Below are 20,549 nucleotides of genomic sequence, written 5' to 3' on the forward strand. Positions count from 1 at the left end.
TTGGGCTTGTCCCTGTGTCAGCTACCCTGAGTCCCTTCTGGGAGATGGAGGTGGGATACAAGAATAAAGTTATTATTATTATTATTATTATTATTATTGACACAACGATGTTGTATGACACAGCAAACAAGATAGATATGCTGGATTTCATATCACAAAATCACAAGTAGAACACTTCCCAAGCGTCTAGGACTGTGTGATGTATTTTCGGATGATGCGTGCAGATCCCAGCAGGGTGGCCTTTTGCAGTTGGCAGATCGTAATTTTGTCAATGTCTATTGTTTCCAAATGCCGGCTGAGATCTTTTGGCACAGCACCTAGTGTGCCCATCACCACCGGGACCACCTGCACTGGTTTCTGCCAGAGTCTTTGAAGTTCAATTATTATACCCTGTTTCCCCTAAAATAAGACATCCCCAGAAAATAAGACCTAGTAGAGGATTTGCTGAAATGCTAAATATAAGGCCTCCCCCGAAATTAAGCCCTAGCAAAATTTTTGTTTGGAAGCATGCTCGCCGAACAGAACACCAGAGCATGCAGGATTGGTAAATGTACGTACCGTAGAGTGTTTGACATGGAATTAATGGTAGTAACAAGAAATTCTTGACAGGATTCACAGTTTGTCTGGTTATGCTGGTTTGTGATGACAACTACTGTACAGTATATAATAACTGTTCATTTTTTTGTTCAACAATTAATGTGAATTCTTCTTCATGGAAAAATAAGACATCCCCTGAAAATAAGACCTAGAGCATCTTTGGGAGCAAAAATTAATATAAGACACTGTCTTATTTTCGGGGAAACACGGTATAATAATAATAATATTATTATTATTATTATTTCTTGTTACTACCTTTATTTCCATGTACAACAATCTATGGTATTATGTACATTTACTGATTCTGCATGCTTCCAAACAAAAACTTTACTAGGTCTTACTTTCAGGGGAGGCCTTATATTTAGCAATTCAGCCAAACCTCTACTAGGTCTTATTTTCTGGGGATGTCTTATTTTCAGGGAAACAGGGTAGAAACCCCACTTGCCTAATTTCCAGCAGACCTCACAACCACTGAGGATGCCTGCCATAGATGTGGGCGAAACATCAGGAGAGAATGCTTCTGGGACATGGCCAGGCAGCCCGGAAAACTCACAGCGACCCAACTCTTCCTCTGTCCCTGGTGAGGCAAACCTTACCTGTGAGAAGGAGGAGGCTGGCGGGGAAGGGAGGGCACCTGCCCAGGGGGGTCTCCTCCTTCGCAGAGCCGAGGAGCACCTGCGCACAGGTAGGCACTACGGGCAGCCCTCTGTCCCCGGTGGAGGCGCCTCGAGGGTCCGGAGCTTTCCCGTCCCGGTCCCGGGAGCCCAGCCCGACCCGACCCGACCCACGCCGCAGCCCAGGCGGCTCTCGCGCAAGGAGTCGCTCTCCGCCCAGGATGCCCACGCCGGGAGGGAGGGAGGGACGGAGGGAGGGTGGACTGAGGATGGGGAGGGGGAGGGTCTTTCTGCTCCTCCTTCGAAGCCCGCCCCGCGCTTGGAGGATCACGAAGCGAAGGAAGAAAGAAGAAGGAGAGAAGGAGGAGGAGGCGAAGAGGAAGACGAGGAAGAAGAAGGAGGAGGAAGGGGAGGAAGGAAAGAGGAAGAGGAGAAAGAAAAGGAGAGGAGGAGGAGGAGGGAAGGTAAGAAAGGGTATGAGAAGGAAGGGAGAAAGAAGAAGAGAAAGAGGAGGGAGGAGGAGGAGGAGAGGAAGAGAGGGAGGAAAGAGGAAGAGGAGAAAGAAAAAGAGGAGGAGGGAATGAAAGAAAAGGCAGGAGAAGGAAGGGAGAAAGAAGATGGGGAGGAGGAGGAGGCGAAGAGGAAGAAGAGGAGGAGGAGGAGGGAGCAGGAGGAAGGGGAGGAAGGAAAGAGGAAGAGAAGAAAGAAAAGGATAGGAGGAGGGAAAGAAAGAAAAGGCAGGAGAAGGAAGGGAGAAAGAAGAAGAGAAAGAGGAGGAGGAGGAGAGGGAGGGAGGGAGGAAAGAGGAAGAGGAGAAAGAAAAAGAGGAGGAGGGAAAGAAAGAAAAGGCAGGAGAAGGAAGGGAGAAAGAAGAAGGGGAGAAGGAAGAAGCGGAGATGAAGAAGAGAAAAAGGAGGGAGGAGGAGGAGAGGAAGAGAGGGAGGAAAGAGGAGAAAGAAAAAGAGGAGGAGGGAATGAAAGAAGGGGCAGGAGAAGGAAGGGAGAAAGAAGAGGAGAAGGAGGAGGCAAAGATGAAGAAGAGGAAGAGGAGGGAGGAGGAGGAGGAGAGGAAGGGAGGGAGGCAAGAGGAAGAGGAAAAAGAAAAGGAGGAGGAGAGATGGAAGGAAAGAAGGGGCAGGAGAAGGAAGGGAGAAAGAAGGAGAGAAGGAGGAGGAGGCGAAGATGAAGAAGAGAAAGAGGAGAGAGGAGGAGAGGGAGGAAAGAAAGAGATAGAAGAGAAAGAAAAGGAGAGGAGGAGGGGAAAGAAAGAAAAGGCAGGAGAAAGAAGGGAGAAGGAAGAAGAGGAGAAGGAAGAAGCCGAGATGAAGAAAAGAAAGAGGAGTGGGAGGAGGAGGAGGAGGGAAAGAAAGAAGGGGCAAGAGAAGGAAGGGAGAAAGAAGGAGAAGGAAAAGGTGAAGGTGAAGAGAAAGAGGAAGACGAGAACGAAAAGGAGAAGAGGAGGAGGGAAAGAAAAGGCAGGAGAAGGAAGGGAGAAAGAAGAAGAGGCGGAGGAAGGAGAGGGAGAGAAGGAAAGAGGAGGCAATGAAGATGAAAAAGAGGAAGAGGAGAAAAATAAAGAGAGGAGGAAGAATAGGAGGAGAAGGGAGAGAAGGAAGGAGGAGGCAGTGAATATGACAAAGAGAAGAGGAGGAGGAGGAAGGAAGGGAAGGAGGGAGGAGAAGAAAATGGGTAGGAGAAGGGAGAGGAAGAAGAGTAGGAAGGATGCAACGAAGACAGAGAAGAGGGGGAAGAGAAGAGGGGGAGGATTTTGGGATTTTGGCCTGCATCAGGAGGAGTCTAGTCTATAGATCCAGGGAAGTCCTGCTCCCCCTCTTCTCTTCTGCCTTGGTCAGACCACTTTACCTGGAGTCACTCTGTGTCCCATTCTGGGCACCACAACTGAAGGGAGATGTTGATTGGGATGTGTCCAGAGGAGGGCGACTCAAAGGATCAAGGGTCTGGAGAACAAGCCCCATGAGGAGTGGCTTAAAGAGAAGGGCATGTTTAGCCTGCAGAAGAGAAGGAGGAGAGGAGACACGATGAGGGCCATGGATCAAGATGGGAGGGGAAGGAAGCCATAGGGAGGAGGGAGAGAGCTTGTTTTCTGCTGCTCTGGAGACTAGGACGCAGAACAATGGCTTCAAACTACAGGAAAGGAGATTCCACCTGAACATCAGGAAGAACTTCCTCACTATGAGAGAGAGCTATTCAGCAGTGGAACTCTCTGCCCTGGAGTGTGGTGAAGGCTCCTTCTTTGAAACAGAAGCTGGCTGTCCATCTGTCAGGGGTGCTTTGAATGTGATTTTCCTGCTTCTTGGCAGGATTTCGTTGGACTGGATAGCCCGTGAGGTCTCTTCCAACTCTATGATTCTACGATTCTATGACACCATCACTTTTTTGATGGTGGTGGAGATCCAAATTCACTACTGACCGCAAAATGACAAAAGGTTTTCCCCAAGCCCACCTTTCCATATAACCATTTTCTTATATTTTATATAGAAAAAAAATGATGATCCTGGAAATTTCCTGTGGATGCCTATTGATCTGAACCCAGAGATGAGATGAAAACTGGGTGTTTGTTTGCTCTCCAACAAGCACTAAATGGCCATTTCACAACCAGGGGCCTCCTTTACAGGGTTGTTGTGAGCATCCTTGTAGAAATTTGGGTGCACTCCTGAAAGAATAATTGAAAATGATCCATGTCAGCCTCCAATAAATCAGGCAAACCCTAAGGCCCAATGTGATGGAATGTGAGAGTTGTAGTTTTTAAAGATTGTTTAGATTTCACTGCCACAGTGCTGGTGCCTCACCAAACTACAACTCCCAGGACTCCATCGCATTGAGCCTCAGGGCTGTTATCGATCAGAAACAGCTTGAAGACACGCAAAGGCAAAGCAAGAAAGGGTGCATCTACAGTGTAGAATTAATTCAGTTCAGCACCACTTTGGCTGCCATGTCTCAATGCTATGGAATCATGATTCTTGTAGTTTTGGTGACACACAGCACTTAACTCCCAGGATTCAATGACATTGAGCCAAGGCAGTTAAAGTGATACCAAACTGCATTAATTCTACAGTGAAATTGCACTCTTAGAGTCACCATAAGCTCCAAATGTTTTGAAGGTCCATAAAACAACAAATCAGTTGCCTACCATACTGCAACATGATCATTTTTCAGGTCAATCATTTTTCTTGCTTCCTTATCAACCTTGTTTTCCACACTTCTAACCACTTTCAGTGCATCCAAACTCCAATTTGTCAAAGTATTGGCTTGGGCTGTGGCGCAGGCTGGAGAGCAGCTGCAATGAATCACTGCAATGAATCACTCTGACCAGGGGGTCATGAGTTCGAGGCCCGCTCGGAGCCTATGTTTGTCTTGTCTTTGTTCTATGTTAAAAGGCATTGAATGTTTGCCTGATATGTGTAATGTGATCCTCCCTGAGTACCCTTCGGGGTGAGAAGGGCGGAATATAAATGCTGTAAATAAATAAATAAAATAAAAGTATTTCTTAATGCGTCCCAATTTTCAAAGTTTATTCCCCTTCAACATAGTCAATTCACTTTCCAAAGGTCTGGAATGCGATTGCATTTTACCTTCACAGCAACCTTGCAAGGTGAGGCACTTACTCTTTCAGTCAATCTAAATCATTTTCAATCCAGACATGATTCTTCGTAGTCGTCTCACTCATTCAGTCGTTTTCGACTCTTGGTGACCTCCTGGACCAGTTCAGGCCAGAGCTCCCTGTCGGAAGTCACCGCCCCCAGTTCCTTCAAGGTCAAGCCAGTCACTTCAAGGATGCCGTCCATCCATCTTGCCCTTGGTCGGCCTCTCTTCCTTTTTCCTTCCATTTTCCCAGCATCGTGATCTTTCCCAGGCTTTCCTGTCTCCTCATGATGTGGCCAAAATATTTCAGCTTTGCCTCTAATATCCTTCCCTCCAGTGAGCAGCCATTGGGCCTTATTTCCTGGAGGATGGACTGGTTGGATCTTCTTGCCAAGGTCCAAGGCACTCTCAGGATTTTCCTTCCAACACCAGAGTTCAAAAGCCTCTCTCTTCCTTCGCTCAGCCTTCCTTATGGTCCAGCTCTCACATCCATAGGTTACTCTGGGGAATACCATTGCTTTCACTATGCGGACCTTCGTTGCCAGTGGGATGTCTCTGCTCTTCACTCTTTTGTCAAGGTTGGCCATTGCTCTCCTCCCAAGAAGGAAACGTCTTCTGATTTCCTGGCTGCAGTCTGCATCTGCAGTGATCTTCGCGCCTAGAAATATAAAGTCTGTCACTGCTTCCACGTTTTCTCCCTCTATTTGCCAGCTGTCAATCGGTCTGGTTGCCATCATCTTGGTTTTCTTGATGTTTAACTGCAGCCCGGCTTTTGCACTTCAGCAACATGCAAAAAAAAAATGCATAAAAAGGACGTTTGAGACATTCCAAAATAATCCTCCAAATGTCCAAATATGTGCTGGCATCGGACCCCAAGCTTCATTTTATTCTTTTGACAAGCTTAGGAGATATTAACAACAGCAAGGTGTTACAGTAGAGTCTCACTTATCCAACACTCGCTTATCCAGCGTTCTGGATTATCCAATGCTTTTTTGTAGTCAATGTTTTCAATACATCATGATATTTTGGTGCTAAATTCCTAAATACAGTAATTACTACATAGCATTACTGCGTATTGAACTACTTTTTCTGTCAAATTTGTTGTATAGCATGATGTTTTGGTTCTTAATTTGTAAAAGCATAACCTAATTTGATGTTTAATAGGCTTTTCCTTAATCCCTCCCTATCGTCCAACATATTCACTTATCCAACATTCTGCCAGCCCATTTATGTTGGATAAGTGAGACTCTACTGTATTATCATTATGATTAGGGGGCCGGGCTGTGGCGGGGGGCCGGGCTGTGGCGCAGCTGGCTAGTAACCAGCTGCTATAAATCACTACTGACCGAGAGGTCATGAGTTCGAAGCCCGGGTCGGGTTAAGCCTCCGACCATAAAAAAAAAATAGCCCCGGCTTGCTGTTGACCTAGCAGCCCCGAAAGACAGTTGCATCTGTCAAGTAGGGAAAATTTAGGGACGCTTTATGCGGGAGGCTAATTTAACTAATCTACAACACCATAAAACTGCTCATGAGGAAAAGAAGAGGAAGAACAGCCACCAATGGACAGTGAAGCAACAGCTCCCCCTGTGGCCGGAATCGTGAAGCTGGAAAGATGTTAAAAATGCCTCTGTGTCTGTCTAAAACTGAATGTTGTTTGTCTGTTGGCATTGAATGTTTGCCATATATGTGTTCATTGTAATCCGCCCTGAGTCCCCTTCGGGGTGAGAAGGGCGGAATATAAATACTGTAAATAAATAAATAAATGATTATTCTATCACACTTTATTCTCTTAAGAGAGACTCAAATCAGCTAACAACACAAATGAATCACACAATATAATAAGGCAAAGTAAGCAGAAAACAGCTGACTTTCATCAACCTGGTTGCAGAATAAATTTGACTACAAATCCCATCAACTTTGGCCAGCAAATTGCATGCAGATTGGGGGTGATGGGTGTTGTAGTCAGATTGGGGAAGGCTTCTTTGGCGAGATGGATTTAAACTACAAAAATAATATTTTTCATTGAATCATCCTGCTTTCTAATAGGAGGGTAACTCCCCTTCCAGAAATTTGTGCCGAATTTTTGTTGGAGATGACGTGTGAAAGCACATGGATGTGCTAGCACATCCTGTGTGCATGGATGCGCATGTGCATTCGGCTGTGCATCAAATACAAAACTGGGTCTTAATTCAAGTTAGAATCAATGCAGTTTAACACGAATTGAACTGCCAGGACTCAATGCTAGGGATTCTTGGCAGTTGTAGTTTTACAAGGCCTTCTGCTTTCCTTGCCAAAGAGTGCCTCACTGAACTACAACTACCACAACTGTATTCATTCTAATGTAGACCAGGCATGGGCAAACTTGGGCCGTCCAGGTGTTTTGGACTACAACTCCCACCATTCCTAACAGCCTCAGGCCCTTTCCTTTTCCCCCTCAGCCGCTTAAGCGGCTGAGGGGGAAAAGGAAGGGGCCTGAGGCTGTTAGGAATGGTGGGAGTTGTAGTCCAAAACACCTGGAGGGCCAAAGTTTGCCCATGTCTGGTGTAGACATACCCAGAGTTGCCACTAGGCGTCACCAAACTCAATGCAAGTTGCACCATCTCCCAGTTGAGCAAGGAAACTATTGATTCCTCTTCATCATTCTGTTAGAAAGCACAAAAGGGAGGATATACACTGAATGAGAAAGTGAGGGTGGTTGTACATGGGGAATTAATTATTGAGAGGGGGGGGACACAAAACCCAACACCCCCTATATTGATTTTTTTAGATGCATGAATCCGGATGCAGGGCGGTTTGAGATTTCTGCAAGGGATTGAGTCAGCTTTGAAGGGGATCGGGAAGCAATTGCAAAGGAGCTTTGAAATGTACGTGGCCTGAAAATGCTGATATTTCAGCTGAAGTCAGCTTCCCTGCTCCACTGCCAATTCCTGAAAGCAGCAATATAACTTTGTCCGTTTGTGACAGTTCCACACTTGAGTTTAGAAAAGCTGCATTTTACTTTTTCCAAGTTCAGTTTTTTTATGGATTTGATTAATCCGGCCTCTTTGGGGACTCCAGCACATGTTTGCAAATAGGAGAACAGGGCAAGGGATACATTGCCAACAAGCACCTAAACAGCCATGACTCATGGCTGTACGAGGGTTGAATGAAAAGTAATGCCTCCACCTTCACTACTTGGGTTTGGATGGGAATATTTTAATAAATCAAACATAGAAATAATCCTTAGAATGTGCTCTTGAACTACCACTATTCACTTTTCCAGATAATCATCAGACAATTGGATACATTTCTGCCAACGATGAACATGTTCCCACCTCAACATCTTTAAACTTACTCACCAATGACGCACAGGACTCACAGTCACACAATCCCCATAAACAACTTACATTCTCTGATGAATCTCCTTGAATGAAAAGTAATGCCTCCACCTTCGTTACTTGGGTTTGGATGGGAGTATTTTAATAAATCAAACGCAAAAATAATCCTTAGAACGTGCTCTTTAACTACCACTATTCACTTTTCCACATCATCACCAGACAATTGGATACATTTCTGACAACAATGAACACGTTTTCTGAAGCCGTCACAGAAGAAGTCGACACTCTGTTTCCGCAACCGACGTCTTACAGGACTCATCGTGCACAGATCTTCTGATAACCAAGCCAAGCAATAATGTGACCCACACGTTCTTGTGAAATGCCGATTAGGCTTGAAATTTCTCTCTGAGTGATACGGCGATCGTCCTGAATCAATCTGTCAACCTTTTGCTTGTGAAACCCGGTGGTTGCTGTCACAGGACGTCCAACTCTTAGTTTGTCACACAAGTCCGATGTTCCCACCTCAACATCTTTAAACTTAATTCGCCCAATGACGCACAGTATTCACATCAACACAATCACCCAAAACAGCTTGCATTCTCTGAGGAATCTCCTTTGGGGTGACACCTTCTGCTCTCAAGAATTCAATGACTGCACGTTGCTTAAGTCGCATTAAATGACTGTCTGTACAGGGTTCCATACTTTGCACTTTAACAACACAACCGTTCAATGCTAAGGCTTCCCGCCAAATGGAACTGTAGAGGAGAGTCTACTGAACAAGCCAGGACCTGCCGCAGACCAGGACTGCCGCCTGTTGAGGAGTTACGAAGGTGGAGGCATTACTTTTCATTCAGCCCTCGTAGAATCACAGGAGTTAGAGTTTTATATAATTTAGTAAGGATTTGAAGGCAAACAGCAATGCCGTAGAAAGATTGCAGTTTGACATCACTTTAATTTGCTATAGCCTCATTAGAGTTGTAACTTTATATGGTCTTTAACCTTCTCTGCCAAGAGTACTGAGGCCTCACCAAACTACAAATCCCAGGATTCCAAAGCATTAGGTCATGGAAGTTCAAGTGGTATCAATCTGAATCCATTCCACAGTGGAGACGGGCCCCAAATGGACCTAAATAGTATTGTATTGTCAAAGGCATGAAAGCCGGAATTACTGTTGCTGTGAGTTTTCTGGGCTGTATGGCCATGCTCCAGAAGCATTCTCTCCTGACATTTCACCCACATCTATGGCAGGCATCCTCAGAGGCTGTGAGGTCTGTTGGAAACTAGGCAAGTAGGGCCGGACTGTGGCGCAGGCTGGTTAGTAGCCAGCTGCTATAAATCACTAAGAGGTCATGAGTTCGAGGCCAGCCCATGTCGGAGTGAGCATCCAACAATTAAAATAAAAAATAGCCCCTGCTCATTGTTGACCTAAGCAACCCGAAAGATAGTTGCATCTATCAAGTAAGAAATGTAGTTACCACTATGTGGGGAGGCTAATTTAACTAAATTTACGACACCATAAAAAAAACTGCCACCAGCATGTGGAAAGGAATGAGGAAGTCGGCATCACAGTGGATGATGAAGCAGCAGCTCCCCCTGTGGCCAGAATCAAGCATACTCTCAGGAAGCTGGAAGCTGGAGAAGGTTAAATTGCCTCTGTGTCTGTGTATGTCTCTATGTTCATATGGCATTGAATGTTTGTCTTGTATGTGTACAATGTGATCCGCCCTAAGTCCCCTTCGGGGTGAAAATATAAATACTGTAAATAAATTTATATATCTGTGGAAAGTCCAGGTTGGTAGAAAGAACTCTTGTCTGCCTGAGGCAAATGTGAATGTTGCAATTGGCCAGCTTGATTAGCATTTAATGTCTTGGCAGATTTAAAGCCTGGCTGCTTCTTGCTTGAGGGAATTCTTTGTTGGGATTCACAGGCAAGAAACAATCTAACACCTCCCAACAAAGGATTCCCCCAGGCAGGAAGCATCCAGGCTTTGAATCTGCAAGGCCATTAAATGCTAATCAAGGTGTTCAATTGCAATATTCACACTTTCCTCAAACAGACAAGAGTTTTTTCTCTCACCCTGGACATTGCACAGATATATACACCCCACTTGCCTATTTTACAACAGACCTCACAACCTCAACTTTCCACAGATATACAGTAGAGTCTCACTTATCCAACACTGACTTATCCAACATTCTGGATTATCCAACGCATTTTTGTAGTCAATCTTTTCAATATATCATGATATTTTGGTGCTAAATTTGTAAATACAGTAATTACAACATAACATTACTGCGTATTGAACTACTTTTTCTGTCAAATTTGTTGTATAACATGATGTTTTGGTGCTTAATTTGTAAAATCATAACCTATTTTGATGTTTAATAGGCTTTTTCTTAATATCTTCTTATTATCCAACATATTCACTTATCCAACATTCTGCTGGCCCGTTTATGTTGGATAAGTGAGACTCTACTGTATTAACTCCACTTGCCTAGTTTCCAACAGATTTCACAACCTCTGAAGATGCCTGCCATAGATGTGGGCGAAACGTCAGGAGAGAATGCTTCTGGAACACGGCCAAACAGTTCACAGCAACCCACTAAATAGTATTGTTAGCCCCAAATGCACGCATTAAACCAATGGGATTTGCCACTGTGTTGATTCACTGCTCAAGGATAAATGTAATGAGTTTACTCTGATCAGGACGAAACATCAGGGTTACAGGAACCCAGTATCAGTAACACTTCTTCTTTGTCAATTGTTTTCCATATTAAAAGTGCTGGAGTGTTCAGAACAGAAACCTTTCTTGGACTGGGAGCATGGCAAGACATGTGCCTCGGAAGTCAGGGAAATGTGTGCATGGAAAGGGTAAACGTTACTGTCTTTGGTCCTGCAAGTCTGAGACATTTTCGATTTCCTTATAAATGGAATGGACTGACGGCTAAAATGGCACCAAGGGGCTCGCAGACGTGGGGATAGTAGTGTTGTCCAGAGGTTCGGTCAAGGTCTCCAAGACGGTTTGGGACATTTGGTCCAGCTCTTTGGCAAGGCGGCCAGTGACTCGGAGCAGGTGGTCCATCATCCGCAAGTGTTCCTTTAATCTAAAGGAAGCAGGAGAAAGGAGGCGTAGTTATTGATATTGCAGAATTATTTACATGGACAATGGGTTTTGCAACTCAAGTGCAATGCTAAGGATGGAGAAAACACTCAAGTATATATGCAAGGAATTGTCAAAACCATGTTTTTCATGTGTTAAGAAACACAACTGAATAAAATCCCACATTATCTGCTTTGAACTGGGTTATATGGCAGTGTGGACTCAGATAACCCAGTTTGCAGCAGATATGGTGGATTATTTGCCTTGATAAGCTGTGCTATATTTATTTATTTATTTATTTATTAGACTTGTATACCGCTACTCCCAGTTTGGAGCGGTTTACAGAAATAGATTAAAACAATACAATTAGCTTTAAAATAACAATAAAAATAACAATAAAAACAACAATAAAAACAAACATATGGCTGTGTGGAGAGGCCCTTAGTCTAATGAGAAGAATCCAAGACTGCCAAGAATCTTTGGAGTCTGGGATATATTATATACAAAGATATCAATGTCAGGAAAGATGGTAAGATTGTTAAACAGACAACCTATAAAGGCTACTTAACACTTTCTACAATGCCATATAATCCACATTTTCTAATCTGCTCTGAAAATCTGGATTTTATTAGTCTTCACTGCCATATAATTCAGTTCAAAGCAGATAATCTTTTAGTCTTGGGCCTCATCTACAGTGCCATCCAAAATCCAGATTATCTGCTTTGAACTGGATTATATGGCAGATGTTTTGCCTAGTCGTCTCATAGCAACCCCAGATGAGGAGTCGGATGGACGGGAATGTTACCTGAAAACACACCTGTGGTCAGCAGAAATCTCAGGCTTCATTTTAGGAAGAAGCAAGTAAATTAAGGAGGTCACAGAGAAACAACAGTGAAAAATCTCACAGGCAAGGTCACAGATATGATTTCATGGCTTGCAGACCTTAAATCAGGGAATTGTTTCCTTTCGCATTCAGATCAGGCAATGCTACATAGCAGTGAGGATCTTGAGTCTAGTCTCAAGTTAATGTTTTGTCTAAGATCTTGGGAGTTTTGATTCATGTTTTTAAGAAGTTCCTATAGTCTTGGTTTTATATTCATGTTCATGTTTTGCTTCTTGTTTTCCTGGATTCATACTCATGTTTTGATTCTTGTTTTCCCTGTACCTTGTTTTATAGAACAAAATTTGGACTGTTTGGATTATTGCCTTTGGAATGTTTTTTCCTGTTGCCAATTTGGTTTAGCTTAGACTACTTTTTCCCATTACCTTTTGGATTTTGCCTTCCTTATTTCCTATGGTGATTTTTCCTTTTTATATGTGCTTTTTTCTGTAAACCGTTTTACTACTACTTTTGGATTCCTGGTTGGTGTTGAGTGCAAGGTGGACTCTGGCTGGAGTGCAACATCCTGCATCAATAGGAATATAGCTAAATATAACATGGAATATACACAGCAACAATAACAACAGCAGTCTGCTGTTAACATTTGGCAATGATGTTGATGTGGACTATAAGGCCCATTACCCTGATGGCATGGGTTTATTTTACTTATATCAACAACCCCTTCAAATTCCATATTTCTATGACTGCATCTGAACTGGAGAATGAATGCAGTTTGGCACCACTTTAACTGTCATGCCTCAGTGATATGGCCCCTTGGGTGTTGCACCTCAGCGCTGGTTCTCCTTGCTCTTAACACACACTCCACCACAGCAGACTTGGTTTTCTCAGTCTATTGATAAAAGATAGCAAAATTTTAATAAAAAGCAGTAAAGAAAGCAGAAATCCAATTGCAAAGGCAATTTGCAGAATACAGTTCAAAGTCTTTGTAGAAAATAGTTCAAAGTCTCTAAAATAGCATTTCAGTCCTGGAGAAGCAAGGTAGCATGAGCTTCAGAATACAATCCAAACATAGAACCTGGGCAAGGACCAAAGCAAGGAGCAATTTTCATGAGCAGAAACAAGGTAAGAGTTAAGCGTCCAAGATCAACGTTGCTCTGTCTGAAATCTTCCCCAGTTTCACCCCTTTTTAACCATGCTTGCAAGCTAGAAAAACATTTCTCTGACTTTTGGTTCCCACACGCTTATTAGCGATTCTCACAGAACGTCTGAGACCCATTCTTAACCTTAATCTTGTGTCTCTGTCTAAGGAAAACTCCTCTCCCTCGCTGCCAGAGCCACCTGGACTTCGTTGATGTTCATCCAGACTTTGTTGGTGTTCAGAATCCTGTAAAAGGTCACTCTTATCACTAACTTCAGCTTCTCTGCTAATCTGCGGCCTTTCTACAACATCTCCTTGATCAGCCTGCATTTCTGACAATTCAGAGCTTTCAACATTTCCTGGATCAATTGGCTGAAACCCAAATCCCACTTCATCATCAGACTGAACCACAACACTGGGAGTCCATAATGCATTCTCTTTTTTATAGCTGCCACATCACACTGTTGTTTCACATTCAGTTTATGATCTACTAAGGCTCCCAGGGCCTTTCCTCACAACCATATAACCCAGAATATCAAGGCAGAAAATCCCACAATATTTGCTTTGAACTGAGTCCACACTGCCATATATTAATCTATGTTAATTTTATCAATATTTGTATGTATGTATTTTTATCCTTTACAATTTTATCTTGTAAATCGCCTAGAGCATCTTGGATGGAGGGCGATTAATAAGTTATTAAATGATGATGATGATGATATTCCAGTTCAAAGCAGATAATGTGGGATTTTATTCAGCTGTGTGGAAGGGGCCTCAGGCATGGGCAAACTTTGGCCCTCCAGATGTCTTGGACTCCAACCCCCACAATTCCTAGCAGCCAAAACACCTGGAGGGTCCAAGTTTGCCCATACCTGGTATAACCAATGCTACGAGCAACAACCTTGCAAGGTAGGACCTACTTCTTTTTCTCGTCCTCCACGTGTGCAAGTTGGTCGACCTGAGTGTGATCCTCCAGCTCTTGCAGGAATTTCCCCATGGACTCATGAAATGCCCCATTGGCCTCTCTTACATCTGGAAGGGCTTCGGAAATGAGATCCTGGTACCTGGATTTGCCTGCGTCCGAACCGGTGGCCTCTTCCAGGGCCTTGAGGGCTTCTCCCATGTTAGCTACCAACATCTTGAGATGGTCCAGCTCCTCCTGAGAAGCCAATGGGGACAATGCCTGGGGCGCAGGGGCACATTCACTTTGGGGCCAGGGGAGGTGAAAGGTGAACTCACAAGAGCTTCGGTTCAACCCTTGAGCTCCACTTTCGTCGGGGCTTTGCCTGCCTTGTTCCATCATCAGTCCAGGGACACCGCCTTGTTCTGTCTCCATTTCCGAGCTCCATGATGAACGAATGTGGAGGAAAACACACAAGCTGAGGAAGAGATGCCCAAATCGGGTTGGGCAGGTTGAAAGCTGGAGGAAAGTAAGCATCAGGAAAACATTTCAGAATCAAATCAAAGCATTACAATCACATTGGCCTTGTTAGCTGCTGCATCACACTGTTGGCACCTCCTGACCCAGTCCATCTTGTAGAATGAAAGCACCACTTTAACTACCATAGTCCCTGGGAGTTGTAGTTTGATGAGGCGCTAACTCTTTTTTGCAGAGAAGGCTAGAGACCTTGTCAAACTGCAATTCCCACAAATCTTTTGCATTGGCTGTTTTGACTTTGTGCCTGTATGGCCATTTGTCAGGAATTCTTTGACTCCAACCCCTTCTACACTGCCATATAAAATCCAGATTATCTGTTTTGAACTGGATTATATTACAGTTTAGACTCAGATAATGTGGATTATCTGCTTTGATTATCTGGATTATATGGCAGTGTAGATAGGGCCTAAGTCTTACTTCTTGCTTGGCAAAAGAGGGTTTCAAGTGGATGGCCACTGCCATCTACACTGCCATATAACACAGTTTGAAACTGTGTTATATGACCAGTGTGGACTCGGGGCACTTCTACAGAGCCATATAACCCAGAATATCAAGACAGATAATCCATAATATCTTCTTTGATCTGGATTATCTGAGTCACTGCCATATAATCCATGTCAATGTGGATTTTATACAGCTGTGTGGAAGGGGCTTCATATAATGCAGTGCAATTCAATGCAATTAAACTGCATTATACAGTAGAGTCTCACTTTTCCAATACTCGCTTATCCAACGTTCTGAATTATTCAACGCATTTTTGTAGTCAATGTTTTCAACACATCGTGAATTTTTGGTGCTAAATTCATAAATACATTAATTACTACATAGCATTACTGTGTATTGCATTGGATAATACAGAACGTTGGATAAGTGAAGGTTGGATAAGTGAGACTATACTATATACTCAAGAGAGTGGGGCATACTGCTGAATTGTATCTATCTATCTGGGATGGTGGATAAAACCCAAAATCATAGATTTTTCTAACAAAAGAAAACATAGCATTAAGACAGAAAAAAATGAGTTGGCAGCGCAAGTAGCTTTGGCAACAAAGCTGTTTCAAGATCTCCATAAAAATTGTTTTCTAACCTCATTAAGAAAACAACTGATATAATAAAATGTAGTACTACAGTAGAGTCTCACTTATCCAACGTTCTGGATTATCCAACGCATTTTTGTAGTCAATGTTCTCAATGCATCATGATATTTTGGTGCTAAATTCGTAAATACAGTAATTACTACATAGCATTAATGTGTAATGAACTACTTTTTCTGTCAAATTTGTTGTATAACATGATGTTTTGGTGCATAATTTGTAAAATCATGACCTAATTTGATGTTTACTAGGCTTTTCCTTAATCTCTCCTTATTATCCAACATATTCGCTTATCCAACGTTCTGCCGGCCAGTTTACGTTGGATAAGCGAGACTCTACTGTATATCAGTCTACAGTGACCATACAATACAGTTTTAAACTGCATTATATCACAATGTAGATGAGACCTAGGATGCTGAGACTGACTGGCGAGCCTTAAAAATCTGAAGAGGTGTCATATTGAAGATGAAGACAGCTTGTTTTCCAATGCTCTAGAAGCTAGGGCATAATGGAGCTATGGATTCAAACTTCAGGAAAAAAATTCCAGTTGAATATTAGGAGGGAAAACAGTGGGATACATTTATTCCTGAGAGTATGGTGGAGGTTTTTAAAGAGAGACTGGATGGCCATCTGTTAGAAGAGATTTAACTGTGTTTTTATGTATGGTAGAAGGTGGTTGGATTGGATTACCTTTGGGATCCCTTCCAACTCTAGTCAAATACAGACTGTTTTGAGATATTGTCATGTCCACTTCTTTGGAGGCTTTCAAACAGATGGTCATCTGTTGGGAGGACCTGAGTTGTGTATTGTGGGGAATCACCCTGGACTACTCAAGTCTAAATGTAGTCAGATAGATGATAGAGTTAGATTGAGGGTATCCTTTCCCTGTTTCCAAAGCATGCCTAGACAGGCTTTACTGTGTTTACGTCACATCCCTTACTTTGAAGTTAGTAGAAATGTGAATCTCTAGGGACACTAACTTCTCATTGGTCAGAATGTCTTTTATGGCCCTAATAAACTGGACCATGAGGTTGGAACCATTTTGGTTCTCTCTTCTCCCTTTGTTCTTCTAGCTAACAAGAAGCATCTCGCCATCCCTCCTGGCAAGATGTAACTATTTAGATGTTTGTTATTTTTCCTTTCTTATTTTTCCTTAGAAACCAGTCTAGAGTAGACTAGACAGCTCCCAAGCCTTTCTATCTATGATGGAATTCTTTTTACCTGAATAAACGTTTTTGAACTTTTACTGAGACTCTGCAATCGATTGCCATCCTAAGCTGAAAGCCTTCTCTTTGCTCACCCCGTGTAAGTAACTGTTACATTTGAAAGCTTTTGCTTTTGCTACTCTGCTGCATTTTGGTGGAATCTCCCCCAGAGAGGGTTAAATTGAGCCTAACCACTCGGAGATTAGCACAACATGTATGACAAAAGGGGTTGAACTAGAGGGCCTTTGGGGCTCCTTCTTAATTCTAGGATTCTATGATTTTACGCCCATACTACACATTACTGGTGGTGTGTGATACCACTTTAACGGCTGCATTTCCCCGTCTGATAGAGTCCTGGATGGGATCCCACTACGTGTTTCCCTCGGCATCTGGCTGAACACCATGAGGAAGAGGATATTATGGGTAAGCAAGACTCCGATTTACAAAGACATAATGCATCCAGAGAGATGGCTCTGTTCCTAGATGACATTTGTATAACTTGAAAACCTGAGCTGCACGGTCTCCCTTTCTATTAGCTCTTTAATCAGCCCTGATGATGACAGACGAAACAGTCAGCAAGTTGGAAAAAGAAAATGCTGCCTGGGCAGTTTCACACTCGCAGCCGGCAAAATGTGACGGTCGGGGGCAATTTATAACAGTCAGAGTGATGAATCCCTTCCGGATTGTAGTCCGAACTTTATATAGACACTAGGCTTGATCGATCCATGAAAAATTTGATTCTAAACTCGTTTCAAAACTAGAGGGGGCATTTTTTCGTTTTTGTTGCTAATAACGAATTTGGCCCCCAAAATTTTTCGAAATTAACGAAAATTCGTTATTTTCGAAATTAATTCGTTAATGGCGGACGCGCATGCGCGGTGGCCCAAAAACAGCCCGAAGGGGGGGGACTTAGGGGGCTCTCCCGCCCTCATTTTTTGAGTGATCTTCTTCAAACTTGGTACAGTGGTAGAACACATTTAACACTGATAGCTCACCAAAATGTGGAACGTTTCCCTTATCCTCTGATTTTTGGCAAATTTTCATAGCTTTTATAATAAACCATTTTTTAATAATTGCAGAAATCTGTTCCTGGTTTGAAAGTCTTATTTCCTGTTAAATTGGGTTGTCTTTACTGTGAAAGTCATTGCTCTACTTCAGAAACTTTGTTTTTGTGGCTGAAACTTTGTTAAATTGGTGTAGTCCCCGGCTGAGACACAAGCAGCCCCGCTTGTGTTTGAGAGCGGTGAAGGGACAAAGGCACCCCCTTCTTTCCCCAAAAGGAGTTGTATTTTGTACAGGGAAGTATGGGATATGCAACTCTTTCCCAAACTTGGCTTAGGATTATCAGAAAGCGTCCCTGGCTGAGACACAAGCAGCCCCGCTTGTGTTTGAGAGCGGTGAAGGGACAAAGGCACCCCCTTCTTTCCCCAAAAGGAGTTGTATTTTGTACAGGGAAGTATGGGATATGCAACTCTTTCCCAAACTTGGCTTAGGATTATCAGGAAGCGTCCCTGGCTGAGACACAAGCAGCCCCGCTTGTGTTTGAGAGCGGTGAAGGGACAAAGGCACCCCCTTCTTTCCCCAAAAGGAGTTGTATTTTGTACAGGGAAGTATGGGATATGCAACTCTTTCCCAAACTTGGCTTAGGATTATCAGAAAGCGTCCCTGGCTGAGACACAAGCAGCCCCGCTTGTGTTTGAGAGCGGTGAAGGGACAAAGGCACCCCCTTCTTTCCCCAAAAGGAGTTGTATTTTGTACAGGGAAGTATGGGATATGCAACTCTTTCCCAAACTTGGCTTAGGATTATCAGGAAGCGTCCCTGGCTCGGATCCCTTGTTTCCAAAAACACTTTTGCGTGGAAAAAAGAAAGGAGAAAGCCCACCCCGCCCGCAAGAGGAAAAATGGCGCAGCAGAAAAATTGCTGCGCCAGGAAAAAAACACCCACAGGACAGCCCTTTGCAAAAACAAAAGAAAAAGAAAGACCCAACTAACACACACCACCCAAACTCAGCCAGCCACCCCACCTTTTCTCCCGGTCTTCACACAGCCATGCTGTGACGCAGCAATCTTTCCTGCCTGCCTGCCTGCACCAAAATCTCCCTTCCACCCTCTCCAAAATTCCCAGTGCGACTGAGCCACGAGGCGTGTGCACGCTCAGGACGTCCTACCAGCCCCTCCCCCTGGTTAAACGTGCTCTCTGATTGGCTACAAGGTGCAAACAACACGCTAGATTGCCCCAGTGGACTTAAACAAGTTTGGATGATTTGCCAAAGCATTTTTTAAAAACGAAAAAAAAGGCGCCATAACGGAAAACGGCCAATCGCGGTTCGAAACCGCGATATCCAGGCGTGTGGACAACCAAGGTTCGATATTGCTTCAAAACAAACGAAAATAACGAATCAATAACGGTAAACGGGGAAAACGAATTATTTGAGCAAGCCTAATAGACACTCTCCAAGATGCTGAACTCTCTCTCTCTCTCCAAAATAGATTCAGTATTCATCCAAAATTGAGACCTATTGTGCATCTCTACACTGTAGATGTTGGAAATGGTAACCTCCAAAGTTTTTCACTATTTGTTTATCAATGTATATATAATGTATATATACAATGTATATATCCCAGAACGGCTTCTGCCCCTCCAGAGGAACAGTGGACATGATCTTCACTGCTCGACAGCTCCAAGAAAAATGCAGGGAACAAAACCAACCTCTGTACATGGCATTCATTGGCCTTGCAAAGGCATTCGACACAGTGAATCGCAGCGCTCTCTGGACCATCCTCCAAAAAATCGGGTGCCCTGACAAATTCGTGAACATCCAGCGGCTCCTCCATGATGACATGATGGCAACAGTCTTGGACAGCAACGGCTCCCAAAGTGACCCATTTAAGGTGGAATCAGGTGTCAAGCAGGGATGTGTTATTGCCCCCACCTTATTTTCCATCTTCATCGCTATGATACTTCACCTTGTTGATGGGAAGCTTCCCACCGGAGTGGAAATCATCTATCGGGCAGATGGCAAGCTATTTAACCTCAGCAGACTGAGAGCCAAAACCAAGGTCACCACAACATCTGTTCTAGAACTCCAATATGCTGATGACAACGTAGTCAGTGCACACTCAGAAGAAGACCTACAAGCCACTCTAAACACCTTCGCAGAAGCATACGAGAAGCTCGGCCTCTCACTGAACATCGAGAAAACCAAAGTGCTCTTCCAACAGGCACCAGCCAATCCCTCTGCAAAGCCAGGAATACAGCTTAACGGTGTCACATTAGAAAACGTTGACCATTTCCGCTCCCTTGGCAGCCACCTCTCCACTAAAGTCAACATCGACACTGAAATACAGCACCGCCTGAACTCTGCAAGTGCAGCATTTTTCCGTATGAAGCAGAGAGTGTTTGATGACCGGGACATCCGTAGAGAGACCAAGGTGCTCGTTTACAAAGCCATTCCCCTCCCAACCCTGCTCTACGCCTGTGAAACGTGGACTGTCTACAGACGTCACACCAAACTCCTGGAGTGTTTCCATCAGCGTTGCCTCAGAAAAATCCTGCAAATCTCTTGGGAAGACAGGCGGACAAATGCCAGCGCGCTTGAGG

The 20,549-nt window shown here is 43.7% G+C and overlaps 1 protein-coding gene across 3 annotated transcripts in view; it reads right to left on the reverse strand.

Moving 5' to 3' along the window:
- The window catches only part of LOC103281258 (uncharacterized), a 59,839-nt gene that overhangs the window by 14,936 nt on the left and 24,354 nt on the right, over positions 1–20,549 (reverse strand). Inside the window, exons 2-4 of one of the 3 annotated variants that reach the window (XM_062969295.1) lie at positions 14,132–14,631; positions 7,368–11,236; positions 1,194–5,591 (exon numbers count right to left, since the gene is read on the reverse strand). In XM_062969295.1, coding sequence (XP_062825365.1) covers positions 1,194–2,998 — 1,805 coding nt within the window. In that variant the 5' untranslated portion in view covers positions 2,999–5,591; positions 7,368–11,236; positions 14,132–14,631. Of the gene's footprint in view, positions 1–1,193; positions 11,237–14,131; positions 14,632–20,549 lie in introns of all 3 variants that reach the window. The other 2 variants (XM_062969304.1, XM_062969301.1) reach the window with 2 other exon arrangements.

The sequence above is a fragment of the Anolis carolinensis genome, chromosome 1, assembly GCF_035594765.1.
Source record: "Anolis carolinensis isolate JA03-04 chromosome 1, rAnoCar3.1.pri, whole genome shotgun sequence".
In the NCBI taxonomy this organism is placed as follows: Eukaryota; Metazoa; Chordata; class Lepidosauria; order Squamata; family Dactyloidae; genus Anolis; species Anolis carolinensis.